The sequence below is a fragment of the Acanthopagrus latus genome, chromosome 5 (assembly GCF_904848185.1).
Source record: "Acanthopagrus latus isolate v.2019 chromosome 5, fAcaLat1.1, whole genome shotgun sequence".
Lineage (NCBI taxonomy): Eukaryota > Metazoa > Chordata > Actinopteri > Spariformes > Sparidae > Acanthopagrus > Acanthopagrus latus.
Window position 1 is genome coordinate 27,887,146 of NC_051043.1, and position 27,344 is coordinate 27,914,489.

General features: G+C 42.3%; 3 protein-coding genes and 1 long non-coding RNA gene across 4 annotated transcripts; 2 read left to right on the forward strand and 2 right to left on the reverse strand.

Annotated features, from left to right (window-relative positions):
• Positions 1 to 31: 31 nt before the first annotated feature.
• Positions 32 to 5,571, reverse strand: LOC119020288 (trichoplein, keratin filament binding). Its single transcript, XM_037099537.1, has 13 exons — positions 5,425 to 5,571; positions 4,890 to 5,084; positions 3,231 to 3,441; positions 3,081 to 3,137; positions 2,668 to 2,736; positions 2,072 to 2,245; positions 1,874 to 1,986; positions 1,730 to 1,796; positions 1,463 to 1,635; positions 1,291 to 1,372; positions 1,022 to 1,207; positions 760 to 903; positions 32 to 664 (listed from the first exon to the last, which is right to left on the reverse strand). The coding sequence occupies exons 2-13, from the start codon at positions 5,078 to 5,080 to the stop codon at positions 632 to 634; spliced, it is 1,500 nt and encodes a 499-aa protein (XP_036955432.1). The 5' UTR covers positions 5,081 to 5,084; positions 5,425 to 5,571; the 3' UTR covers positions 32 to 631.
• Positions 5,572 to 5,902: 331 nt separating this feature from the next.
• Positions 5,903 to 10,540, forward strand: gltpa (glycolipid transfer protein a). The gene is made up of 6 exons (XM_037099037.1): positions 5,903 to 6,271; positions 6,374 to 6,503; positions 8,690 to 8,748; positions 8,842 to 8,975; positions 9,072 to 9,222; positions 9,304 to 10,540. Exons 2-6 carry the CDS (start codon positions 6,401 to 6,403, stop codon positions 9,484 to 9,486), a joined length of 630 nt encoding a protein of 209 aa, XP_036954932.1. The 5' UTR covers positions 5,903 to 6,271; positions 6,374 to 6,400; the 3' UTR covers positions 9,487 to 10,540.
• A 1,498-nt stretch (positions 10,541 to 12,038) lies between these two features.
• trpv4 (transient receptor potential cation channel, subfamily V, member 4) lies at positions 12,039 to 26,590 on the forward strand. Its single transcript, XM_037099036.1, has 17 exons — positions 12,039 to 12,261; positions 13,986 to 14,068; positions 15,763 to 16,211; positions 16,722 to 16,897; positions 17,426 to 17,578; positions 18,662 to 18,802; positions 20,135 to 20,433; positions 20,515 to 20,694; positions 20,970 to 21,128; positions 21,999 to 22,091; positions 22,232 to 22,305; positions 22,678 to 22,843; positions 22,940 to 23,006; positions 24,228 to 24,532; positions 24,698 to 24,825; positions 24,909 to 25,030; positions 25,161 to 26,590. The coding sequence occupies exons 2-17, from the start codon at positions 14,060 to 14,062 to the stop codon at positions 25,259 to 25,261; spliced, it is 2,622 nt and encodes an 873-aa protein (XP_036954931.1). The 5' UTR covers positions 12,039 to 12,261; positions 13,986 to 14,059; the 3' UTR covers positions 25,262 to 26,590.
• Positions 16,722 to 18,434, reverse strand: LOC119020006. The gene is made up of 3 exons (XR_005075205.1): positions 18,214 to 18,434; positions 17,021 to 17,163; positions 16,722 to 16,854 (listed from the first exon to the last, which is right to left on the reverse strand). It is a non-coding gene; the product is annotated as an uncharacterized LOC119020006 (long non-coding RNA).
• Positions 26,591 to 27,344: the final 754 nt, after the last annotated feature.

The window sequence follows — 27,344 nt, forward strand, 5'->3', positions numbered from 1 at the left end:
GCCAGCACAAAGGCACAATACAAATACTGAATAAATTTTAATAGTTTTATTTAAAACAAGTCTACAAATTCAGGATAGAAAATATATAAAGCTCTAAAAGTGCAAAAAACGATCAGTTCTTTTCTACATTGGCAAAACAACCAGCATTACATTTTACATGAAGATTGGCACAAAACATGGCCTCATAACCTACAAGAAGGCTTCAGTCTCTAAGTGGCGTTAAAGGACAGGTTCACATTTTTACTAGTCCACCTTAAAGCTGTACTCACATGTTCATATGTGTTTTTACAGAGTTATATGTCAGTTCAAATGTGCATGATGGCGGACGAGCCTCAATCCACACTCAAGTTATTCAAATCAAGTGGGTCTTAAAATAAATTCTTCCAAACACGGTCCAGGAGAGCTAAAAGAGGAGCACTGGACTGAAAGAAAAGATATCCACTTGATTTGATGATTTAAATGTAGATATTATCCCCCATCAGTTACCTGTCATCATGACACAGATGGATGTCTTAGTGGTCAGCGTGGACAGGAGGAACGGCTACAGATACCACAGACTGTTAACATTTGCATGGCTATTTTTTAAGGCACACAAAAAGTCAAGTCACAATTCTGTTTTCTTGCAGGTTGCTCATGTCCAGGCTGATCGAGGTCTGCTGTGAACCTGAAGGAGATAATTTAAGGCATACGTTGAAAAAAAAAAAAAAAAAAAAAAAAGATTTTCATTTGGGCTCCTGCAGCTTAACTTTTATTGTTTACCTTCTCCTGATATCCTTTCTTGGCCATCCTCTGCCTCTCCAGCCTCAGCTCCTCCTCCTGGATTTGAAGAGCCTCCCTGTCCTCCTCCTCCTCCTGCTCGATCCTGCACTGCTCCTCCCACTGCTCCCTGCGCTTCTGCTCCACCTGCAGCATACACATATATGAATAACTTCAGGTCTCAGATGTACATACTTTCTCTGTTTTCCTTGATTAACTTTGGTGTGAGGAGAAACAAAGTGTGATGAAAACACACTGCACTAACCTGAGTATTTATCTCCTGCATCCGTGCTGTCCTGCGACCTTCCTCTTGCTCTTTTTCCCAGCGCCTGGCCTCCCTCTCCTGCTCCAGCTCCTGGATCAGCTGTTCTCGTCGCTTCAGGGACTCCTCCTGAGCCTCGCGATTCTTCTGCATTTTCAGCTCCAGCTGCTGCTGTCTCCCCACGAGCACCTTTCAGTGAAGACGAAAGGAGAGCTTTTCTTTAGTTGTCATATCCTTTGAAGTGCGCTCGTTTGATTTGAAGCCTGTTTTACCTCTTGCATAAGCCGTTCTCTGGCTTTTCTCTCCTTCTCCCACTGCGCTTCTCGTTTCTCCCACACACGCTGAGCTTCTTCCCTAAAGTAGTTGAGATACGTTGGTTTATATCTGAGGAGAAGCAGGAGTCCCTACCTGCAGGATCAGGACTTAGTGAATCCTGGTGCTCACCTGTGTAGGACGTCAAACTCGGCCTCCCTCTCCTGCTCCAACTGAAGCTGCTCTTCAATCACGCGTTTCATCCAGGCAGCGTCAGCGATGGCTCTCTCCCTTCGTGTGGTCTCCATCCTCCTGTCCTCCTGCTCTCCTTCCAGCATGACTGCCAGGATCTTACGGTCGGCCTCCTGGTTGGTACAGACGCATTTAAGGCAGAAGAAAGGGAAGTTAGATTACATTTCAAGTAATATACTGTGTCAAAAGATGGTGAATTAGACGAACCAATTCCTCCTGCACTTGTTGGGCCCTCCTCTTCAGCTGAGCACGATATTGCCGGATCAAGAAACGCCTGGTGGAACATACATGCAATGAATCAAATGCCTCACCCTACTGAAGAATCATCTTACTTATCACAGCCTCCTTTACCCCATCTCAGTCTTCTTTCGCCTCTCTTCCATGTCCCTCCTCTCCTCCTCCATCTTCTCCAGCTCCCACTGCTTGACAAGCAGAGCCTCTTGCTCTTTCTTCAGACGAGTTGCCTGAGAGAGAGAAAAAAAATGCTTCAAAAACACGTCTACAAAATCATGTTTCACAGCAGAAACACTCTGTCCAGGCTCTGAATACCTCCTCCTCCCTCAGCTTCAGCTCTTCCATCTGTTTGCGAAGTTCTTCAGCCCTCTTCCGCTCCTCTGCGTTCCTTTTCTCCTCAGCTTGTTTCATCCTCTCCAGCGCCTCTTTTCGGGTTCTCTCGTACTCGTTTTCAAAGCGTCTCTTCTCCTGCTGCGCTGCCGCTTCTTGCTACATGTTCAGAGGGAGATGGGTCACTCACAGCAGGTGTCTAAACTTTCTCAATTATGTACCATGTTGATGGGACTGAGCAGAGTAGATTTCAGACCTGATACTGTGCTCACAGCTGACAGGAGCACCGTTTGATTAAAAATAGATTTGCTACATAAATAATTAGCCAAGTAAAACGATAATGACTCATATTAAAGACCTGCAGGTCTTATGTGTCATGTCTGACTTGACCGAGGTGATACGAGGACATTTCGCCACAGTTTGGTTTATTGTAAACTGAGTACTGTACAGCGACTCACAAGCTTCAAGTGTGACAAAGGACATTAAGGTCAAAAACAGCTTTAATGCATTGTGGGTTATTAAAACATTTGAATGAACAGACGCCGAAGCGTTTCATCTGGCAGCAGCGATAAATGTCTTACCTCTGTCTTCTCAGATATCTGCTCCTGCCATTGGCCGACAACATGATCTTTATGTAATGCTGACTCGACCTGTGGACAGATTAAAAGAGGAGTAGTGACAAAGACGAGACAGAGATACTGATGAACTCGAACCTTGGCGGAAGGGACACCAGAACATTTTATTCTCTTGAGTCAACGCTGGACTCAGGTTAACAAAAAAGTCATGGAATATCCGCATCACAAGCCCTATTAGTTTCCAGATCAAGTGAAGTCTTGACAAAAAGTGTCTGTTTTCTCTCCTCGCGGAGCTTGTTAGACGCACAGGATGGTCACAGGATTCCTGAGGCCCATTTATCACTTCATCAACAGTCAGACTTTGAGGTAAGAGATTTGGCTACTTGTCACTTTTGCATGAATAGTTTAAAGTGAGCTACCTCTCTCAACTCTGGGTTGTTTTTCTTCCAGTGCTCCCTCAGCAACTCTTGTGCAAGCTAGGAACACAAAAAAAAGAGAGAGAGAGAAAATAAATGTTATAAACTGACAGTAGAGCATCATGATGCAGTGCTGACAGAGAAATATCCAACCTTTTTTCTCCTCTCCTCTCTAGCTGTACGCAGCTCGTCAGTTTTTTGCACCAGCTGACTTGCCACTGTGCTCCTGTCAGGAACGAGTTGCCTGAGCTCCGCCTCCAGCCGGTCTTGCTCCTCTTGAAGCATGGCTCTGAGCCGATTCCTGCGCTGCTCCAGGCTGGCCTTCTTCTCCTCCTTCATTCTCTGTTTATGGTATGCTGACATACTGACAAAACAGTGGGAAAAAAATGACTTAGGTTGTTTTTCTCCGGCATCACTGTCTGCTCAGACAGAAAACATACTAGGGACACAAAACTACAATATTATGCCAGCCTTATGTCTGCTTATTAATCGCTGGAGCCAAACAATTCATTGAAATATCAGCAAAATTGCAAATATGGCCCAGTGCAATATCAAAACCTTATGAGCTCCTTTTTAAGGAGGTATGTGTCACAACATACCATTTTAAATGAAGCATTGTGGTGATATAGAGATATCCCTGACCTGAAAATCATATTCTCCTCATGCAGGGAATCTGCTTATTTTGCAGACTTGAGAAAGACTTGCATCAACATTATTAGATTATTTTCTGTGAAGTTTTTCCCACTAAAATTGCAGCTCATATCGCAATATCTGTCATGGCGATGGCACTCACACACACACACACACACACACACACACACACACACACACACACACACACACACACACACACACACACACACACACACACCCTTGCCAGTGTGATGTTTTATCTCCCACCATGCTTTGCTGCACCTCACCTTATGACACAGTCCTGAAGCACAGGACATTTTTGTTGATTTCTCAGGGCAGAAAAAAATCAGGCACATTAAGGTATATCCTAATAAATATCTATTGGTTTTCACAACACAATGGAGATTATGATTCCATCCGCATTGTTTTACAAGAAATTAGCCGTTACAGATGTGGTTATCTTACAATATGGCTAAGCAGTTCATCAGGGTTTCTAAAGATCATTTTCCAGGACGTTTCTAGGACTCTTTCAGTGACGATCTAGCTGGTACAACAGAAAGGGAGCACACCCATACACTAATATGTCCCTTAATTAATCAATGTATAACCCCTATGCCTTATTCTCTTGACAATTACAGTGTTTCATCAGTTGTTGCCTGAACACCAATAACTGAATTGCATGGACACCATTAACCATGGGTTGCTGGAAGTTTTGCTTTCATCAAGAGCGACAGTAAAGAAAGAAAAATAAGACTCTTAAGTCTCTTAAAATAAATAACTAACTGGTTTTCCAGGTTTTCCATGATGCGTGGGAACCCTGTTAATGGGTAGTATATATGATTGGGAGCATTGATTTTTGTGTCACTGCTTCTTTTGAAATTGCTGACCACATTTGTCACACTTAACATATGGATTGTTTACTTATAGAGCCATCTAAAGGAGGGGCAGAGAAAGAAAGAAGGGTATAGAGAATATAATGTAGAAGCCCTCTACTTACCCACTTTATCAATTATGTGCATGAAGGTGAAAGAAAACAGAATACATCAACAAAAACAAGAACTAGCACTAACTTTAAATGGATTACTGTGACTGGATTGCTTTGTCTGATTATGTTTCTGTATTCATGGTGAAATCATGAGGTAAAAGGAGGAGGTCCGCGGCTTTCTGTGATCACATTACCTCTGCTGGTAGGAGTGACGGGAGCTCCACACCGCCTGTTTCTCGCTGCGGACACTCTGCTCCCTGAAGTACTGAGCATGCAGCTCCCACTGCTGCCGCCACCGGGCCTCCTGCTCCCGCTGCCGGGCCAGCTGCGCGGCCAGCGCCCGGGACCGGCTGGGCACATGGGCCGAGAGGGTCGGCAGAGCCATAGACCTGAATTACAGTCAACATGCATTATTTTTAACAATAGATATTTACCTCAACCTTATCCTAACTAGCGTCCGTTGTTTTGAACTGGGTTAGCAATTTAACACAACAATATGTGTCTTTAGACGACTTTAAAAGCGACTCGTGTAAAAGCAGACCGTTCACCATCATGTGTTTTATGTTTTTATATGTGTTTTCGGCTATGTAACGTTCATTATTTAAGGAAAACGAAGAGGGAGGATACCATGAACTAAGCGTTTACGATAACTTACTCCTCTCACTACGCAGCAACATTACCGTAGTTAAATTAAACTTCACAGCTCGATAAAAAAAAACCCGTACTTACACTTTGGGTGATGAAGTCGGTTTCCTTCTCTTGATATTTGTTAAAATAAATCGTCCCTTTGTGTTTTTCTGCACGGTAACATCGCCTGTATACGAGCCGCCAGATCTCCTTAGTTACCAACGAACCACTTCCTAGTTACTCCCACGCTACGGGATGTAGTAAAGGTCAAAATTACTCACTGAGTCAAAAACGCGAAACGTGTTTTCTTCACACACAATATATGTTTTGATTTTGTTTTTAACATTATAGGATTAATTATAGCTTGTCTGATATTTATTGATAATCGATTTGAGACATTTTTATTGTTATATATTTATTTATCGTTTATATTATTACAATTTTATTTAATTTTAGTAATTTATTAGTTTTGTTCATCCGCTTTTAGTCGACTGGAAACATAATAATACACTAACAGCAATAATAGTAAGACAAATAATAATAACAATGATGAATATAATTTTCAAAATAATAATTTCTTTTTAATTAGAATTTCATAATAACAGACCACTAATACTGAGGAATCAAATTAAATAAACAATTGATACTGATAATAAAGAGCATTTAAGAGTCTTCGATCTTCAGTCCGTCGATTGTAACTTTAAGATATTCTCCATTAGTTGGCAGTAAAGCAGCATGTATGACTGGTGTCAGCTGATCAGAGCACATCAGCTGCTGTGTGTGTGTGTGTGTGTGTGTGTGTGTGTGTGTGTGTGTGTGTGTGTGTGTGTGTGTTCCTTCCTAACCGTTTATCAGCCCTTTTACCCGACAGGTGGCAATGACCCGGATCTATCAGTGACCAGTCGATCACAGGAGCCGTCGACTGGATATTCCACCAGCAGCCGCTCAGGTGACTTGCATGTGTGTGTGTGTGTGTCTGTGTGTGTGTGTGTGTGTGTGTGTCACTGTAAATCTGCAGCAGAGGGGCTGACAGCCTGTTCTATCATTCCAGAGGTAAGAGTGTGTCCGGACCGGAGAGATGGCTCTGTTAATGGAGCACCAGTTCAGGCAGCTGCCAGCTGACAGACAGGTGGAAACGAGACCGTTCCTGGAGGCTGTGTCATACCTTCCACCCTTCTTTGGTAAGTGAAGTTTCCACAGTGTGACACAGTAGAGACCCTGTAGACACCTCTGACAGTCGTGGAAATGGAGGTTATGTGGAAATAAATGTGAAAGACTTAACTCACAATGTGTTTTTTTCTGTTTGACTTGTTGAAGGCTTACAGTTACAGACTGAAGGCTCAGAGAGTTTTGAGCTTCTACATTTGTAGTGATGTATAATTCAAGCCTCCTGACTGTTAAATTGGCTGAACATGCCCACAAATGTCCCCTTAAATGACCTTCATCCATTCTTCACGTGCTGTTTGTTCACCTTTGATTAATAAACACAGAACCTGCGAGGGGTAAAAATCTGTCACAACTCTTTCTAATCAAGCCTCCAACGAGACGATCTTGTTCTTTTTTTTTTTCCAAACGATAATCTTTTTTGGATCGTGTTTCTCTCCATCAAGCTGTCCACAATCCTTTAGCATGCATAATTTAATCCACTGGCCTGGATTTTAAGTTGTGAAAATTGATTAGTACGGTGTTGAGTTCCTCTCGCCCATTCAGCGGCGGCCTGGTGCACCTGGGCATCTTTGTGCGGCTTCATTCTGTATTAATATGCCAAAGGTCCTCTATTGAATTTGCCATGTGAAACCCTTGAGAGGAACCAAGTCTGATGTCCACATTAAGCTCTTTCCTCCTTGTCACTATTGTTTTTCCTGACCTAGAAAATTTCTCGGCCAACTTTCCAGGCTGTTAAAATCCTGCACGCTCTCACAGTACATTCACACAAGTGTTCTCTAATAATTTGCCTAATTAGACCTCATCTTCAGGACAGTATTACCTGGCTGTACTGATCTGTTTCGGCAGGACATCTTATACTTTGATTATCCTCTTTAAAGTATAAGTAGTTCGGTCTATTAGCCAAGATAATTGGCAACAACTGTGTGTGTTTAATGAGCCTTGAACTGAACAAATGATGCTGTCTGAGACTAATTCTTGCTAGATGATTGAATATGTTAGATATTTTTTGTTATAGATTGAATATTTTAGTTTAATAGATGTCATTGTTGCTCCTCAGAGAGATGTTTTCAAAATAAATATTGTGAAGAGCGTGGAAAATACAAAGAGACAGAACCGTGATGTCTCCGAAACAAGATAGGTAGCTGTCGGTGTTGTGGCGGTGCATCACATCGGCACAATGGAGTCGAGTTTGTCACGAGTAGTTTCCTCTGACAGCTCAGGAGCTGAAAGCTGTTCTGTCAGCGGGTCGACCAGCAGCCGCGTGTGGTCGGTTCACTCTCCTGTCACCAAACACTCAGCTTCCTCAGCAGTCTAATTAAAGGACACCTTATGATAATGCTGTGGTGATGTGTCAGTGAAAACAGAAGGCCTAATCCAGGTGGATCTGTTTTACCTCCCAGCGTCATGTTATTACTGAGAGCGAGAAGGAGGACATATTTTGAAAAGGCTAGCCTGGAAGTTAGCATCACACCATGCACTGGGCTTCTTCTCTTGGATTTTGGGAGAACGTTATGATAGTTACATGTTTTGTTTAGTGAGATAATCTCACAGATGAACTCCACTGTTAGGATTTTTGAAGCTAACGTCAGGCTATGAACAGACGTCATCAACACTAAACATCCGACCACACTTTACTATAAATTCAGTAGTCTGCATGTAATGACATGGTGACTACGTGCATCTTGGTTTTCATTGTAAACCAGTAGACCAGACTTGAAAATCACTTAATCGTGTGTTAACCACAGACCTCTTGCATTTTCAAACAAGTTACTTCAGTTGTCGAGGAGAATGCTGCAACTCTGTTTTGCTGTGGAGCTGCAGAAACGCTCTGTGACGACAAACGTCCCCCAACTTTTCTATCAGCTTGAGGTTGAGTAGACGAGTAGATGAAGACTTGAAGCACAAGTATTTTCCTCTCTGCTTGGTCTAGCACTTAACAAAAACTTGATCACAGATGATTCAGACTTCTAGATGAAATGATCAAATCCAGGATGCAAATTAGGAGCTGAACACTGTCATCAATGTTACACATATCGTCCCTTTGTTTCGGCGTGACATTTGAGACGTCTCGGATTTTGACTTGCATGAATGCAACAATAGAACCAGCACAGAGTCAGTAGAGCCTGAGAGGTTAACAGTGTTGTGCCCCACTTTCATTTTGTATTTCTCAGTCATACCTTGTGCAAATATTCCTCCTCAGACTGCCTCGGCTCGGCCATTTTTGCACCGATCAAGGCTGACATAGCCGGTAACATCACAGTGAGTATGAGTTAAAGCTGTCACTCTTCTCTCACGTTTCTCAATGACGTTAAAAAACAGTTCGGTCTTCTGTTTCTTTTCCTGCTGCAACAGAAAATCAAGGCAGTTTATGAAACCAACCCTGGACGGTTCAAGACACTGCAGCATATTTTGGAGGCAGAGAAAGAAATGCACGGAGCACAATGGCCCAAAGTCGGAGCAACGCTGGCTCTAATGTGGCTGAAAAGGTTTGAGAGAATGTATATTTCAGATTTTTGTGTTTATTAGATTTAAATGCATTTTTTCACCCACATTCACTGTGTTTCACTTTTTTCCACAACCAGGGGTCTTCGATTCATCCAAGTCTTCCTTCAGAGCCTGGTGGACGGTGAAAAGGACGATAGCAACCCAAACCTCATCCGAGTCAACGTCACCAAAGCCTACGAGATAGCCCTGAAGAAGTATCACGGCTGGTGGGTGCAGCAGCTCTTCAGGGTGAGTTCAGCGTCTGTTTCGAGGGCGCTCATGTGAAATCCTTTGAGTTGTGTGTAAATATGGCGTTTTGCTTCTTTTTAGGCGGCTCTTTTCGCCACTCCATATAAGTCAGATTTCCTGAGGGCCCTCTCCAAAGGTCGGGAGGTCAAGGACGAGGAGTGCTTGGAGAAAATCAGAAAATTCCTCCTCAACTTCACCCCGACTGTCGACGCCATTTACGAGCTGTACAATAAGATGAATGCTGATCTGGATTACACGGTGTGACCGCAGGACGTCCATCTTTTCCTCCGCTGACCCATCCAGTTCACGAAGTCATTCACGTCCTGCAGCCTGCAGCCTGACTCGGCCTCCTTCAGGTCAGCTGACAGCTCGCTGCAGAAGTGTGTGTTTAATCCACTCAGTCGACACACACATCGAGTGTTTGCACTCTTAATCATCTGTTTGCTTCTTCTGGCACCTTTTTTTCCTCTCTGCTGTTTGACTCCGGAGCGAAGCAGCTGCAGATTTAAGCTCTGTGTTCCTTTCTGTTCTCTGTTTGAAGAGTCGTGTTTCTTCACAGGAAAACACTGAACGGTTGAAAGAGAAAAGTGGGACAATTATACCAGCAGTCAAAGTGCTACGTACTACGAATGTATTTATGCCGTATACAGTAGAAACCCTGTATTTTTGTACCTTATGTAGATTTTGGGAGAAACATTTTAAAGTTTTCATTCTCTTGAATCTGAAATGTTGCAGCTCTCAGGTTCATCCCACGACCTGCAACTGTTGTTTTATTCATACAAATCATTATTAATCAACATCACTGGATCATCTTCACTCTTTAATGATTTTACCTCCAAGTTATTTATTAGAAGTTAGACAAAACCGAAGCATTTAATCCGTCACTTTGATTGTTTTGACTTGTTTCACAGCCTCATGAATTCAATATTTTGCTGGAATACGAGAATAAGTACGCACACTGTTGGCTTCTGATGTTGCACACCTGTTTGTGCCTTAAGCTGGATAATAAAAGCATTTAAATAACCACGTCAGCGTTTGTGCCTTTAGTCCTTTACGAGTTTCTACATGTCTCTTTGTGAGTCAAGAACAAAACGTTTATCAGTGAAGCAGTCGTCTTTGATTCTTGACTGTTGCTTCTCTGTCCACTCTTCTTCTCTCAGGTGCTTACATTAAACTGAATATGTATTTTTTCTTTGCACCTCAGTGTTGAGGGGACATTAAACGTGGCTGTATGACTTCTTGTCTTCTACACTTGTTGTAAGATGCAAAAGCAGAAGCAGAGACGTCAAATGTGATATTCTGACCGCATATCGACCGTGACGAGAGGTTATTTATCCTGGTGGCCTTCGTTGGTCAGTTTTTGAGTGAACGATTTAAAATGAGTGTTTGTTGCTGTGTGTAAAGTGAAAAAATGATTAATATTGTATTTTCAACTTATGTAAAACATAATTTGGAATAAAAATATGAGCAACGACTGATGTGTTTTTCTCTTTTTCCTTCTTTAGTTTCTTTCTTGAAAACATCTGCCAAGAATCAGCAATGGTGGAAAGTTAAGTTTAAGTTTATTTAATCCAAGATTAAGTACAATTTTGAGTCACTTAAAAGCTCATAAAATAGAAGATTTGTCTAAATTTAAATACAACAGTTCACACAAGTGGAGCTGAAATGAGTGTTTGATAGAAAATTAACTGTTTGATCCTCGTTTAGGTCATCAAGAACATTTCATGGCTTGAGCTTCACAAATGTGTGTTAAAAAATTTGAATATCTTTTCAATAATTTTGCATTTTGTATGAATGTGTGGACAAAACAAGCATTGTGAAGACTTTGGACCCTGAAAACTGATTATTAACAATCTCTGATTTCAGAATTTCTACCAAACAATCGATAGAGAAACTAAGCAACAGATTATTCAATTAAAATTAAATATAAAAAGCAACCAGCCAAAATACAAATATAACTTTACACCTATTTTGGTTATAACAATAATAACAAGTAATATTTTTTATCTGATTATTCTAGGATGCATTTTCTTTTGCTAAATATTTGTTTAGTCTATTTATTTCCTTGTTTAACATGTTCAGTTTTGTCTTCTTAGTCTTTTGTTTTGATTTTGTTTCATTTAGAAATGTGGTTAACACTGTGGCTCCCCTGAGGTTATATACTCACCTGGTGGGACCTGTGTTTTTATTTCTACCAGAGTGAGGGAGACATGCAATTTTTCTTCCATTTTTTTGTTTGCGTGACTTGTTTTTTTGGGAAAATAAATCATGAAAACCAAAAGAAACACTGAATGGACGTCTGTGAACACATTACAACCCTGTGGTGCAGCGTGTTTTTTTAAAAATTTTTTTATCTTGATGTTTAATTTTAAGTTGGATTTAGATTATTTGACCACTGTTGATATGTTTATATATATAAATGCCACATACTACACATTAACTACAGTGTAGTTAATATCGAATAATGGTTAATAATATGAATAAATGCTACAATAATCCACAATGAAATGAAACAATGATGGTAATAAAACCAGCGCAAAATCCTAATTTTACATGAACACAAGACGTATAATAAAATGATGGTTAAATATGTAACTGTACTACAGCCACAGGAGACATTTCTCTTCACTGCAGGACATGTAATAGATTACTTCTACTTCACTTCTTCCTCACTGGTCTCTCCGCTGCAGCCTCAGATGTTTTGCAGCACCACCTGGCGGCCGTCCTGCGGTACTGCACCTCACACGTCCCCCCGCCGGCTGCAGCTCTCTGCCCGGGGGAGTGGACACTCCGTCCCGCCCCAAATCTGTGTGAAAGCATCGGTTGTTCTGTTTGGAGCTCACCGGCGGGTTCGGACACATGATTCAGAGAGTCTCTGTCATTTACTCGAAACGTTTGGTGGCATCAGGGAAAAGTTCAGAGTTGCGCAACACTCGAGAGAAAATAAGTTTGGGAACTTTTAAACAATGGAAAAAAAACAAGTTTGGAGGTAGATGATTGTTCAGGAAACACAAACTGAACTCCTCAGATTGGATCAAGGTGAGTAACAGCTCTGATTTATACTCTTCGTGTTCAGTGTTGGGGAGCTACATGTAGCTGTAATTTTCTGGCAGTTAAACTACATTCAGATTTTGTGCTGCGTCAAGTTTTTCAACTACTGTTTGAGTCATTTTTTGTAGTTTAACTACTCAATGTACAAACTACAATGTTGGCCAATATTTTGTTTTATATATATATATATATATATATATAAAAAAACCCTATATAATATACATTTTATTTTTATAATGAAAAAAATGCGTGAAACATGTCATGGCATGCTCAGCCAGCTCTGCCCTGGCAGCTCTTCTCAGGGTGGGTCTTCATGGCACAATCAACACTGGCGTCCCAGTCAGTGCAGCATGTGAGCAGCTTTTTACTGTTGGTGAAGATGTTTTTAGTGCCAAACAGCCAAATCTGTCTGATAAAAACTTTGAGAGACTTCTCATATGTCGTGTCCGCAAGCGATTCTGTCCTGACATCTAGTTGTAAGTTGAAGTTCCTGTGATGTTGACCAAAAATATCAGCTTTTGTTCTCTAAAGAATAAAACTTGAGCTGAGAGTATTTCTGCTGGCATGTGAATTTTTAGTAGGCTGTTATATTTAGTTTCATATAGACCACGTGTTGATTTATTTAACGCTGAGTTAAATGAATATAATGAGTAGCAGTAGTGGCTAAAACTACCAGTTTGTGTGAGTGACCTCATCAGCCTGTTGGTTTAAAAACTACTGGAACATTTTCACTTTTAATGATCTCCCAAATCCAACATGTTGCTATGATTTAAAATGTGTTAAGTTGTGATTATCTATTGATTTATGTCTTCCTACATCCTGAAAGTTATATTTTTTATGTTTCTTTTTTTGTATTTATCCACCCATTCGTCCATATAGTGTTTTTTTTTCCCATTACCTGACTGTAACGGCAACAGATCTGTTGTTTAAATCATTAAATCTTCCTCCCCGGCAGTCCTCTGGCTCCAGGCAGAGCCTCCAGCCTCCCTCTCCTGCTCTGGATAATGTCACTTCAGCAGCGACAGATCAGGAAGTCCCACGTCTATTAGTCTGAAACTTTCCCAAGTGGATTTCCACTTCCTGACCTCAACAAGTAGATAATATGTGAGCTTTGGGTCAACTGGATTATTTTATGATGCTGCTCTTTCTGCCTTCTACACACAGTTGAACCATCTGATGTCTCTCAGTTGGAGGCAGCCTCTTCTTCCTTTGTTCCTCTGTGTCTTTTTTACTATCTGATGCCCGCTGAAGTGTAAAGGCATGATAATCCTGCGTTTGGGACGGGGAGGTGAGTCATGCCTCTCCCTCAGTGGGACCCCAGCTCCACATGTTTGTGTTGCTCCTCTGCAGCACCGTCTGGTTTAGATAGGAGATACGCTGTCCACGTCCTGAGCTCGCTCTGTGGAGGCGACACGTGAGGGTGTAGCTGTGGTGAGTAAATCTGTAGGTGGCTGATTGAGAGTGTTTAACAGCCGGGTGGTGTGACTTTGTGACTGGAGGAAACATCTCCGTCTGACCAATGAGAAGCCGGACTCTCAGCCGTGTTATTGGTGTTGGCATCAGTCCTTTCCTAGCTTTTTTTTTTTTCCATATATCCCAAACGACAGAGCTCTTTTCAGTGTCACACAGGACCTACAGATTATTTCTTTCTATACTTCTGTTCATGATGGCTTCTCTCTCTTTTCTTTTTTTTTTCTTTTCTGTCTCTGCAGGACGCCCACATGCTTCAGCATCATTTCCAGTTTTCTCCTGAAGAGGAATTTGGCACATCATTGTGATAAAAGGGATGAATGAGGTACCGAGGGGTCAAATGTCAAACGTAATCTGTAAAATCAACTTTAGTCTTCGAGTGGGAACGCCCAGGGTCCCTTTAGTAATTGTAACCCAAGGCAATTTCTCTTTAGTTTGGTTTTTTTCCCCACTTTGTTCTGATGTAGCAGCTTTGCATCCTGCAGTTCTGGAGGTAAAACTTGATATTAAACATTAACTTTCAGGTTAAAGAGCAAAAGCATCACTTCACACAGCAGAAGCCGTATATTTAACAAGTGTGGCTGTTTTTTTTTTTAGGATGACTTACAATTAAATGATGAGAGACAAGATGCATCAAGATCTGGATAGTTTAACGCCTCGTACGAACACTTTACTGTGACTTGTATTTACTTCTTTATTTAAAATCTCTTATAAAACCATAACAACAAAGTGATTACATGATTCTTTACATACTTCGGCCTGCGCCTGGCTGCATCTCGTATCTCTTATCCGTCCATCGTCCTTCCTCAGGTCACCTGTGAGTTGATCAGGTGAACCATCATCCAGCTCATCTCGGTTTTCTTAAGGCTTCTGTTTTTTAGATTTTAATTTTCTAGTCTCAATCCCAACTCTTCAAATATCGAAACTTTCAGGTGGCTGCACCTAAAATCCCAAAGCATCAGTGTTTGTGTCAGTATTACAACATTACTAACAGGAGCTTTGAGAAAAATATGCAACTGAGGAAATAAAGTTTAGAGATTAAACAGCAGAAATAAAAGCCTGAATGCTGGAGGTGACAGCAGATCACTGTTAGCTGAGTATGTACAACTTTATCATTAGATCAACAAGTGCTGATCAACATATACGACAATATATCAACTAAGATTATGCGATATGTTGTGTTTGTTCATTTCCAGGTTTTAAAGGCTGTGTTACTGCAAAATGATGTAATTTTCTGAACTTACAAACCAATAACTGATTAATCTTTATGTAATTAATAAAATATCAGTAGTCATCCCTTTAATATGATTCCAGTATTGATGCCTTTATAAACTGCTTTTTAAGGAGATTTCAGAGTATCGAGATATATGTCACGTGTCGCGATACAGCTGGAAAATATCGTGATATAATTCTGAGGCTGAGACCAACATTTAATAGTAAAGTGCTTTTAATGGTTTAATAGTTCACCATTAAAACCACTTTACTATTAAAGTTGTTCAGTGAATAACAAGTGTTGCTGGACTTTTGACCCTGTTAGACTTTTTTCCCATAAATAATGAAACATTTATATTTGATGTCTGATTGCATCTGAACAGACTGGCAGTTCTCTGCAGTAATATAACGCAGCTGTTTTTATACTGTGTGTGAGGTCCTCGTGTGGTTTATCTCGGATTGCAGACACAGTTAAGATTTCACTGGTGTGCAGCTGGCAGTAAAAGGCGAGATAAGATTTGTTATATGTGTCAGTGAATGCAGAAGAAGTACGTCGTTACCTTCTGTAGTAGTAAATATGTAGACAATCCTGAATATTTAAAAAGAAATGGTCTTTGCACGTGTTTTATGAGGAATAAAAAACCTTCAGCACATTTCACTGGATGTGTTTTGGTGACTGTAAACAGAACTTTTGTTTGTTTACAAGAAAACTCCACAGGGCTCAAATCTTCTGTCTCCATGTGTAGAGGCTGTTCCTGTCGACCTGAACACTCAGAACATTTTGTCGTGGTTTTTTTTTAATTCCAGGGCCGCTCTGCTCTCCTCAGAAGGTGCAACCTCGCCTTGTCCAAGGCCAACACCCTCGGCTCTTTTCCTGCCAGATCAGCCGTGTCTGTGGACTCCAGCGATGGCGGAGCCGCTCAGCCTGAGAGCGACGCGGCGTTCGTCCTGTCGGAGTTCTCAGAGCTGTTCGAGAGCGAGGACGCCTCCCCGTCAACTCAGGACACCAGTCAGGGTTCAGGCCTGGAGCTGGTTCAGCCGGGCCAGCCGGCGGACGGCCGGCAGAACCTGCGGATGAAGTTCCATGGTGCTTTCAAGAAGGGCATCTCCAACCCTATGGACCTGCTGGAATCAACCATCTACGAGTCAAACGTGGTTCAAGGCCCCAAGAAGGCTCCCATGGACTCGCTCTTTGACTACGGCACCTACAGGAACACCAGCAACCAGAAGCGTCGCAGGAAGAAGCTCCCCAGAGGGTGAGAAGAGGCCTTCATGTGTGTTTCCAGGATTTAATAACCGTGTGTTCCCTCACAAAGTTAACTGTCTCAACAGCAGTGAACCGACGCTGGATTTTCTTCCAGGGACAAAAGGGCAGGTTTGGAAAAAGTCATAAAAAAGAAAAAAACTTCTTACAAACGGCACTCTGTAGACAGAGGTGTGCCGCATGAGGAAGTATGCACACACACACTAACACACACACACACACACACACACACACTGATCTAACAGTGGACATGTTGTTGGTCCTGCTGCAGCAACAGTTGAGGTAATATTTATGCTTCTGGCTGCTCGACCTGTCTGAAACACACAGAGGTCTGTTTACCGGAGCTCGAGGGTGTGGCCGACTTTCTTAAAAGACGGTTTGTGCACCAAACGGCGATTCAGTGCTTTATTTTCTCTCAATGAAGTGTAAAAAAGAGTCCCTGAATATAAAAGGAAGTCCTGATGTGACAGTGAATGAGTGACATGTTTCTGTGTCTCCTCAGTAAAACCGAGACGTCCTGCGATGACGCTCAAAGCTCAGACCCGCCGAAAGTGATGAAGATATTCAACCGCTCCCTCCTGTTCGACTGCGTGTCCCGCGCTGACATCGAGGCCCTCGAGGGCCTGTTGGAGTACCTGCAGAGTCATGACAAGAGGTTAACTGACGAGGAATTCAGAGGTGAGACTCAAATGTGTCAGAAATCCCTCAAACCAACCACTGAAAAAAGTCAGATTACAAGGGAACAAAATGGCATCTAACTTTACCACGAGGGGGGGAAACTCGTGATGGTTGTACTTTGACCTTTTATGTCGCCCGCGCTCCGGTTGAAGCCTGGAGGATGTGAGCAGGAAAAGGTGGAGTGATGTCAAAGTCTTTGTCCTGTTAGAGGCGAGCCCAAGGAAAGCTTCCTGTCTGTCTGAGAAGTTTCTTCAGGCTTTTCACAGCTAATAGGGAGAAATCACAGCCGACTGTCAACTCCTCTGGAGTTAAAATGGGCTTCACAAAAAAAAAAAAAAAAAAGGGAGACTAAATATAGTGAAGGTCTTCCTCAACTGTTGCTAAATGTGGAAACAGTCAACGTAAAAATGAAATGTTGGATAAAACTAGAAGCCAGCTGGATAAATGAAAACAGACAGACATTAATGGGCCGTGCTTTTGAATGTGCACTGAAATAAATGATCTCCTTTTCACTTCTTCGTCTACCAGAGCCGTCCACAGGTAAGACATGTCTGCCTAAAGCCCTGCTGAACCTTTACGGCGGGCAGAACGACACCATCCCGCTGCTGGTGGACATCGCAGAGAAGACGGGAAACCTCAGAGAGTTCATCAATACGCCCTTCAGGGACGTCTACTACAGAGGTATGGAAATGTGTAAAATTATCAGTAGACATTTTTCTGTTTTATGCCAGAATAATCCTTCTGTCTTCCACTGAGATGAAGCTGGTAGAGACGGTGTTTTGTCACTGTAGCTGCAGAAACAGGACCCACATGCAGACGCAGGAGCAGATTCAAGGCAAAAAGCGAGTTTTAATCAAAGTGAAAATTAGCTGAAACAATCCAAAATCCCAGACGAAGGTTAGGGGAACAGACAGGTGACAAAAGGCTGCAGAAACACACAACAAAACAACAAATCGAAGGTGAGCACATGGGGTAACAGGAGCGCAGGATCACAGGAGTGACGTGAGGATGAGAACCGAACAGACGGACCAACAAAGAGCGAGAGAACAAACACAGGATTACATACAAACAAACCTAATGAGGGGATGAAGTGCAGGTGGAGAAACACAGGTGAGGGGAATTAACTTGTTCCACTGAAATGAGATAATCAGGCTGGAGAGGAACGCAAGAAAACAGGACGGCAAAAAGACAACACAAATCCAGAAAACACACACAGTGAATATAAAATGAGGCCCGCTGATGCAGACTAGGACTGTATTCACAGCGTCTGTGTTTAGCGTGTCTGTTTAAAGCTCTGTGAATGAGCAGATCCACACCTTATCTTCCACACCTGCCACTGCTGTGATGAAGTCTTGTCCTGACACGGCGCTGCTGCTCTCGTGACGTGGTCAGTTTGAGAACTCGCTCATTCAGGAAACACTTTTTATGTGACGCCGTAAAAAAAGTGTTTGAGGGCTCCGTGTCTATAGAAACAACCTGCTGCCCCCTTTTGGCTTTCAGAGAGTTTTTTTTTATGGCCTCAACTTAAAGCTCATGATCAGGTATCAGTTTCTCCTGAAGACAAATGTCAGACGTCAACAGTGTTTCTCTTGTGTGACAGTAAACTCCACACACTTCATTTCAGTAATTACCTCCTTGTACACACGTTCTGTCAGCTGATATTTCATTAACTGAACTGAACGCAACACACACACACACGCACTCAACACAAGTCTGGTATATTAATTACGTTGAAGGTTTTCTCTGTGTTGTCGTCTTTCTCAGGCCAGACGGCGCTCCACATCGCTATAGAGCGGCGCTGTAAGCAGTACGTGGAGCTGCTGGTGGAGCAGGGAGCCGACGTTCATGCCCAGGCCAGGGGACGCTTCTTCCAGCCCAGAGACGAGGGGGGATACTTCTACTTCGGTAAAGTCAGCACACGAATCTAATCTGGAAACAGAGGAGCTCATTGTGCGTCTGTATTTTTAGTCTCTGGCAAAACAAAAAAAACCCCTTATGTTTGATCCATAAGTGATAAAACACAGTAGGCAGATGGAAACTGTTACTGCGGTAATGACGTGGTCTGTCTGTGGTCTCTCTGACTTCACTGGTCACTCCTTCAATTTCCTCACTGTTTTTATACACACACAAGTTCTGTCAGTGACGTCTAAGTTGGGTTATGTGTACCACAGCAGCTGCCAAGATAAAAAAGTAAAGTTCCCACATGGTACATGGTCCTGGCAGAGAAACTGTGGAGAAATGAGGTGAGACTAACACCCCACCCTCTTTATATAACGTGTACAGGATGTACAGCTGCGGTCAGGAGGTGAGGTCCACCTTAAAACCAAATGTGTCAGCGGCGGTGCTCCGAAAACACATGAAAAGATGAGCGTTATGTTGTGTTGTTGGTGAGGAGCGTCCGCTGAAAGCTGTGAGTGTTCTGCAGCCAGAGGGCCTCCTGCAGGAGAACCTGCCAGACCTGCAGACTGGACTCAGCACCGCCCTCTGCTGGACCCTGTTCAGGCCCAGACCTCAGATTTTATTCCATCTTTTTGTATTCATAACATAGTGTCCTTTGAGCCCTCTTATGAATAATAATAATTCAACACGACTCTCTAAAAACACAGGTAGAAACATCTTGCAATGTACCAGGTTTTATTCTTTTTTTTTTTTTTTTATCCAACCTCAATTTGAACATTTTTACTCCCGCACTCATCACAGAGAAGATGATTTCTATTTGCACTTAGCACGGTTGTCATTCTCAAATCCCAGCGTGTCCGGGCGCAGTGTGAGTAATTCGCCGCGGAGCTTTACAGTGAGGTGAACAGGAACCTGGCAGGGCTGATGGCTAATGGGATTTAGACTCACGCTAACACTCTGCATGCACCCGTGCAAATCCATGAAGAGGAGCGTTTCTATGCGAGGTGACAAAGTAATCTGTCACCCATGGCAACGGCTCATTTTCAGCAGCTGCTTTTGGCACTCTGGCCCCGCTGCGCCCCTCCCTCAAACAACTGCTAATTGTGCTGTTTTTCATCGCGGGGATTTAAGTGAAATCTTTGATCCGTGTTTAGTAAAAAAAAAGAAGAAAAAAAAAAACATACAGATGCCAGCTACAGTTCTTAATTAACTCTCCTGTTGATTTGCTTATGTTTAATCTGAAATACAGTTCCCTTTAATCTCCTGTGAATTCAGTATGAAGTGACAGTTTCTCTTTCTCTCTCTCTCTGTTTCGTTTCTCTGTCTCTGTTCGCCCAGGTGAGCTTCCTCTCTCTCTGGCTGCCTGCACCAACCAGCCCGACATCGTGCACTACCTGACCGAGAATCCACACAAGAAGGCCGACCTGCGGCGGCAGGACTCGCGCGGGAACACGGTGCTGCACGCCCTGGTGCACATCGCGGACAACACCAAGGACAACACGCGTTTCCTCACCAAGATGTACGACCTGCTGCTAATCAAGAGTGCCAAGCTCTACCCAGACTGCAACCTGGAGAGGGTGCTCAACAACGACTGCATGTCGCCTCTCATGATGGCTGCCAAGCTGGGCAAGATAGGGGTAAGGATGAGTTCCTGTCATCGTGTTTCTGCTGGCTGTAAGTCCAAAGGTCAGCAGGTCAACTTCTCCGTCTTCTCTCAGGTGTTTCAGCACATCATCCGGCGTGAGATCAAAGACGAGGAGGCTCGTCATCTGTCGCGCAAGTTCAAGGACTGGGCTTACGGGCCGGTGTACTCCTCCCTCTACGATCTGTCTTCGCTGGATACATGCGGAGAGGAGCCGTCTGTGCTGGAAATCCTCGTCTACAACAGCCGCAACGAGGTGATAAAAAGAAGGGATTTTTTTTGTTTTTTTTGTTTACAAAGTTTGTCATTCTCACTTTTAAAAGGAGGGAGATGAAATGTTGTTCCTCTCAAGATCAGAGGAGTTAGAGGAACAAAACACCAGGCACGACATCAAAAAAAAAAAAAAAGAAGTGTGTGGGTGCATCAAAAACCTGAGAGCAATAAAAGATTCTGTGTGTGTGCAAAGATCCGGATTTCTTTATTTATTTATTTTTGTTTATCGGTGTCATGTTTCTTTATTCCCGATGTCAGAACCGCCACGAGATGCTGGCGGTGGAGCCCATCAACGAGCTGCTGAGGGCCAAATGGCAGAAGTTTGGTGCCGTCACCTTTTACATCAGCGTGGTTTCCTACCTCATCACCATGATCATCTTCACCCTGGTGGCTTATTACCATCCGACGCAGGGGAAGGTGAGCGAGAAGCTGCTGAGAGTGCAGACGTTGGGTTTTTTTTTTGTTTGTTTTTTTACAGCGTGGCGATTTTGCATGGGAACTAATAAATGATTCATGATGTGAAGCCTTTAAACGCGCCCCATGCAGCTGAACGTTCAGGACGCTCATCAACATATCGCTATGACAACTCTTTGCTCATAAAGTATGCATGTTCTGTTTTATGTAGGCCATTAGGTACATTAGATAGCTTGATAGTGTTTGCTTTATGTGCCAGAGGAGCAAATAGAGAAGTCGTACCCAATGCAAGAAGGAGACTTTAAAGCTGCAACATCACCGCTAATCGACAGATAAACTGTAGCAGCAAACAGCAAAGCAATTTTCTTTTTTCTTTTAATGCATGAAAGAGAGGAGGAGAGACGTGAGTTACTGACCAAACACTCTATCAGAGTGGTTACTGTAGGAATACGGAGCTATTTAACACTTAGTAAACACAAATATATCACTTAAAGCAGCTTTAACGTCTGTAACCTGCAGCCAGCAGTGGGTTAGCCTAGCTTAGCATTAAGACTAGCAAGGGAAAACAGCTTGACATCCCCCTACTTATGTGCTAATGCTAAGCTAAGCTAAGCTAAGCTAAAGGGCTGCCGACCTTAGTTTTGTAACAATCCTCTGATCTTTTGATAAAATTTCAAACAAACCATTTAAATCACACACTGATATTTCTCTCTATGGTTCATTCAAAATTGATTTTAATCTCGAATGTGTCGTGTGTCCAAATTCCCCCAAATTCCACATCACACTTCCACTGGTCGTCGGCAACAATCCTGCCAAGTGTGAAGTAGATCACATGAGCAGTTCTTGATGATACCATGTCTTCCGTCCCTCCAGCCTCCGTACCCGTACACGACGTCCTCTGACTACCTGCGTATGGCGGGGGAGATTATCACCTTGGCGTCAGGAATCTTCTTCTTCCTCACCAACGTGAGTCAAACAGCTCTGTCGCCTCCTCATAGTTTGATCCTTGTTTGCTCGCCGCCGTCTCCCGATCTCTTGCATCAAAGTCAAACTTGTAACGTCAGCGTTTGTTGTAATTATGGAAATGTTTCTCCTGCTCTTTGCAGATTAAGGACCTCTTTTTGAAGAAGTGCCCCGGGGTGAAGTCTTTATTTATTGATGGATCCTTTCAGCTGCTGTAGTGAGTCGGCCTCGTCTGTCCTCGCTCACCCTCCTCTTCACCTTTCGCCGTTGCTCATGCCGACTTTTACCCGAGGCAAATTTTGCATCCTCCTAATTGAGTGATCTAATTAATTCCTCAGCCTCCTCCATGGCATGTTTTTGTAGTTTACATCTTTAATTAAGCCCCTGATGCAAACAAAGAGCAGAGAATGTCGAACACCTCTCTGAACTGTGTTGATTTAAATCATTAGCAGCGCGGCTGTGATGTCTAAATTCTGTAAAAAAAACCCCAACAAATTGCTAACAATTACTTCTTAATTCATCACTTAAATATCACAGACTTTAACACTGGATCTATTTCCTGACAAACGTCTTCTTCTCCCCCCTGCAGCTTCATCTACTCTGTACTTATTGTTGTCACTGCTGCTCTCTACCTGTCTGGCATCGAGGCCTACGTGTCTGTGATGGTGTTTGCACTCGTCCTGGGCTGGATGAACACTCTTTACTTCACAAGAGGCCTGAAGCTCACCGGCACCTACAGCATCATGATACAGAAGGTCAGGAAATCACAACAGTTAACAGGAAATTAATCAACCAGAACACAACACTGTTCATGTGTCTCACCACTCTTTTTTTTTTATTCTTGGTCTCAGATTCTTTTCAAAGACCTTTTCAGATTTCTGCTGGTGTACGTGCTCTTCATGATTGGATATGCATCAGGTAGGTGTTTGGTCACTGAGCTCTACAGGTGCGTTCAGCGTCACTCGAGGGTAAAGTTTGACATTTGTCATGTGATTTTTAAAGTTAGAGCCACAGGATGGTTAAATACATAAGCCTTGAGGGGCAAGGGAGAAAAATGTTATTTTTTTATCATGTGTGAAACTGAAGGAAAGTTTCCAAGAGAAAATTTCCTCCTGAGGATAAAAAATCATGTCTTTTTGCAGATAAAAAAAGAATTATCTGTGAAACTTTTTTTTTGTCACTTGTCTCAACACAAGAAAAAAAAAAATTAACATTGTTTTAATGATTTAAAATGATTAAGTACCTCAATGTTGTACTCTTTCAGATCATCCTTAAGCCCAAGTGGAAATCATTTTTATGGACAAAAAAAGATTTTATGTGGTGAGCTGAGAAAAAATAAACTCATAATCAATGTTACTTGACATTTAAAAAAAAAATAATTTAAAATAATTAAATACCTCAACATTGTGCTTTTCAGTTCATCTTTAAGTGCAAATGAAAATATTTAACACAATTTTAAAATGTCATCTGGTGAGCTGAAAAAAAAACCCTGTTGTGAAAAAAGTGTAATTTAAAAAAATGTAAAATAATTTCAAATAATTAAGAACTTCGATATTGTACTTTTCAGTTCATCCTGAGGTCCAAGTGGAAATTATTTTTTATATAAAAAGAGCAAAATTTTATGTGGTTAATTGAGAAAAAAAACTTTTTTTTTCCACTCAGTTTGACACGAGAAAAAAGAAAATTCCTCAATTCACTGATGAAAAAAAACATTCTGAACTTAGAAAATGGAGCACTAAAAAATAAAACTCACTAGCAGGGTTTCCGTTGGAAAACAGAACCAAGAACCAAATTAAACTGAAGACATTATTTACACAAATTAAAACCTACTCCTTCACTGTAGCTGCTCAGCTAATAGTGTTAGCTAACACCTTGTCTGAAGGGGGTCCACAGGCTCGACCACACGCTGAGGGTGACAATAATACGTTACTTATATTTGATTTGTACAAAATTTGATTTATGTAAAATTGTCAACTTGTGATTTGTTTGTTCTGGTTCTGGTCTGTATGCTAGGCTAACTGTCTGTTGGCTGCTAACTTCATATGTAATGGACAGTTATGAGCAAGAGAGTGAATACATGTTCTGTAAATGTAAGTGGTCGCAGACAAACGGCCAACCTTCTCTGTTTCCACCTCTCAGCGCTGGTGTCCCTGCTGACGGTGTGTCCTCCACCGGGCACGGAGTGTGATGGCGACTGTCCCACCTACCCCAACTGCAGGGACCCAGACACCTTCAGCACTTTCCTCCTGGACCTCTTTAAGCTGACCATCGGGATGGGAGAACTGGACATGATCCACAGTGCGCAGTATCCTGCGGTCTTCCTCATCCTGTTGGTTACCTACATCATCCTCACCTTTGTGCTGCTGCTCAACATGTTGATCGCTTTGATGGGAGAAACTGTCGGGCAGGTTTCCAAGGAGAGCAAGAAGATCTGGAAGCTTCAGGTGAGCTGGAAGTTTAAAAAAATGTGTCAACGAAATGAGATCTTTGACCAGATGATGCAGATAAAAAGGGACACAGGATTTGTCTTCTAGATATAAGCGATCCAGAAGTGGTCCAAGATCAAGAAATATGTTCTTGTTATTTTACTGGCTTGTGTATATTCACAGTGGGCAACGACCATCTTGGACATCGAGCGCTCCTTCCCAGTTTGCCTTCGCCGGTCTTTCCGAGCTGGAGAGATGGTGACCGTGGGGAAGAACTGCGATGGCACGCCTGATCGACGCTGGTGTTTCAGGTATTCCCCATGAGTCACAATTACAGTCACGCAGGAGCTCCACTTCCAAAACTATCAGCTCCATTGGTGTTTTGTCTTAACAGGGTGGATGAGGTGAACTGGTGCCACTGGAATCAGAACCTGGCGATCATCAACGAGGATCCAGGCAAGAATGAGACCTGCCAGGTGAACGGGTTGCAGCAGGGCGTCAGAGCTCTGAGGAGAGGTGAGAGTCTCGCTGCGCTCTCATGAATACATTCATAGGCAAATACGTATATATTCATGCAAACTTATTCATACAGATAAAAGAAAAAGTAAAAAAAAAAACCCTCCGTCTTCTTTTCATCCCTCTCCAGACCGCTGGTCCACAGTGGTCCCGCGGGCGTTGGAGTTAAGTAAGGGCCCGCATCCTCGTGATCTGGTTCTGGAGATGGAGCCGCTGACGCCCAGACACTGATAACTAGTGCTGTCTCTCTGTGAGGAGACAGCTGAGAGCCATCACCATCAGTGAGATGACTCTGCTGGGGACGATTCGGCCATTAAAGCTAAGGAATATGCACAGATCTCACGTGCCTTTCCCTCTGAGGACGTAGAATATATCTGTAGAGGACGGAGAGCTCCGGATGTCTTAAAGATCTCAATGCGTTAAAGCTAACAGTACTCACCCTGAGATACAAATTAATGACAGAAGGAACTGTAACATTTTTTTTTTACAATAAGAAAAGACGACATATCATAAAAATGTACTGTACCTCAGCTTTTCAGACGTCAGTGGCTGATCACTCAGGGATTTAAGACAGTCACGATATTTCAGCATTCCCAGGCTCATTATACCGTTACTGAGAATAGAATCATGCTAATAGCCAGCAGAATAATAATTACTGTATTATTGCATTTGCCGTTTCAATAAGATCTTTGATAGAAATGCCGTAAGAAAATGCAATAAGTATTCATAGACTTATATAATAGATTCAGCTTTTATTTGCTTGCCTCATATCAAAGATGATGTATCATGGAGATTGTATTGCGTATGCTAATTTGAATGTTTATTGTCAGAGGCGAGGAGAACTCAGAGTATAGAAAGAGAATATACTTATTTTATAAAGTTTTTTTTTTTGTTGTTTTTTTTTCCTGCTTCTCGACATCTTCTATGCTGTATTAATCGAATAGTTTCCAAACTATGAGAGTGTCAGACTTGGACTGCCAGCTCAGCGCAGCAGCACAGCTTCCATTTGAACTGAAACAATGCACTATGACAATTTTCTGATGTGTGCATTATTATATGAACACAAAGACATTGTTCTGAACAAGATGGGCATGATGAGCAGGTTATAGTTGTCAAGCAAATATGCAAATGCGAGACAATAGCCTTCCGTGTTATGGTTTGTCTTTGAATTTCCAGAGTTATTGTTCCTTTGCAGCTGGGGTATTTGCATAATCAACTCTCAGGCCTTGCCATTATGTGCACCCCCCCCCTCCTCCCCTATTTGCTGCAGAGTTTTCATTGCAATTGGCTCCCTGCCCTATATAGCATCTTGTTTATGCGCAAACTACTGTATGCGTGCATGTATTGTACTGTACTACATGACATGATTAAGAGCAGATAGGCCCCACAATTCATTCTCACCGAGTCATTGCTGTTGAAGGTCACAGGTCATTGTTCACTATGTTTACATTGCTTTTATAGAGAGACGTGTCTATGCATTTTTTATATATATCTATATCTATATATTGTTTGTACATTGCTGCAAAGAACAATAAACACTGAATTTATTAAATAAAACCATACAGGAGTCTCTGATGTTAGTTTTTTCCAATCAGAGCTTAAACGACTGAATTATTTTATCCGCCGACACTGAATCTATAACGAACCCGTCTAAAGTAAATTTTCATTCTGATAACTAATGAGAGGGAATAATCCGGGTTTTAATAATCTAATATAATGTGAACAGAAACATATGAATTTAATTATTCATTCATTCATTCAGCCCGTTAGGAAAATAACAGCACTGATACAGTATCTCAGCTCTGACTTTGTCCGTCTATTTATAATTTATCACAATCATTATGTTATTTAACTGGAAAGATATAGAAGCTCTGTGAATAGCCAACAGTGTCCCTTATTATCAGAATCATGTTCTGTTGGATCGAGGTCTGGGCTTCGACTCGGCCTCTCCAGAACCTTCACCTTGTTGTCTTTAAAAGACTCTCGCTGTGTGCTTCGGGTCATTGTCCTGCTGGAAAATAAATCTTCTCCAGAGTCGTAGATCTTTTGCAGACTGAATCAGGTTTGTCCTCCTCTGTCGCTGCATTTATTTCACCCTCTACCTTCCCAGGCCTCTCAGGGCCAGCTGCTGAGGAGCCTCCTCACAGCATGATGCTGCCACCACCATGCTGCTGCTGGCCGTCCACCAAACACAGCGTCCAGTCTGATGGCCAGACAGGATTTGATTTGGTCTCATCAAACCAAAAAAACCTTCTTCCAGTTGACCTTGGGAGTCTCCCACATGTCTTTGGGTGAACTCCAGTGAAGACAGTGA

What these genes read in the sequence shown, in the direction of transcription:
- LOC119020288 (XM_037099537.1), bottom strand. Translation starts at nt 5,080, where the DNA reads ATGGCTCTGCCGACCCTCTCGGCCCATGTGCCCAGCCGGTCCCGGGCG. An exon ending in AGATATCTGAGAAGACAGAG is followed by an intron (nt 2,246 to 2,667) that starts GTAAGACATTTA and finishes CTGAACATGTAG; the next exon opens with CAAGAAGCGGCAGCGCAGCA. An exon ending in TGCAGGAGATAAATACTCAG is followed by an intron (nt 904 to 1,021) that starts GTTAGTGCAGTG and finishes TGTATGCTGCAG; the next exon opens with GTGGAGCAGAAGCGCAGGGA.
- gltpa (XM_037099037.1), top strand. Translation starts at nt 6,401, where the DNA reads ATGGCTCTGTTAATGGAGCACCAGTTCAGGCAGCTGCCAGCTGACAGA. An exon ending in ATACCTTCCACCCTTCTTTG is followed by an intron (nt 6,504 to 8,689) that starts GTAAGTGAAGTT and finishes ATTCCTCCTCAG; the next exon opens with ACTGCCTCGGCTCGGCCATT. An exon ending in GCTCTAATGTGGCTGAAAAG is followed by an intron (nt 8,976 to 9,071) that starts GTTTGAGAGAAT and finishes TTCCACAACCAG; the next exon opens with GGGTCTTCGATTCATCCAAG.
- trpv4 (XM_037099036.1), top strand. An exon ending in TCTTCTTCTTCCTCACCAAC is followed by an intron (nt 22,092 to 22,231) that starts GTGAGTCAAACA and finishes TGCTCTTTGCAG; the next exon opens with ATTAAGGACCTCTTTTTGAA. An exon ending in CATGATTGGATATGCATCAG is followed by an intron (nt 23,007 to 24,227) that starts GTAGGTGTTTGG and finishes TCCACCTCTCAG; the next exon opens with CGCTGGTGTCCCTGCTGACG.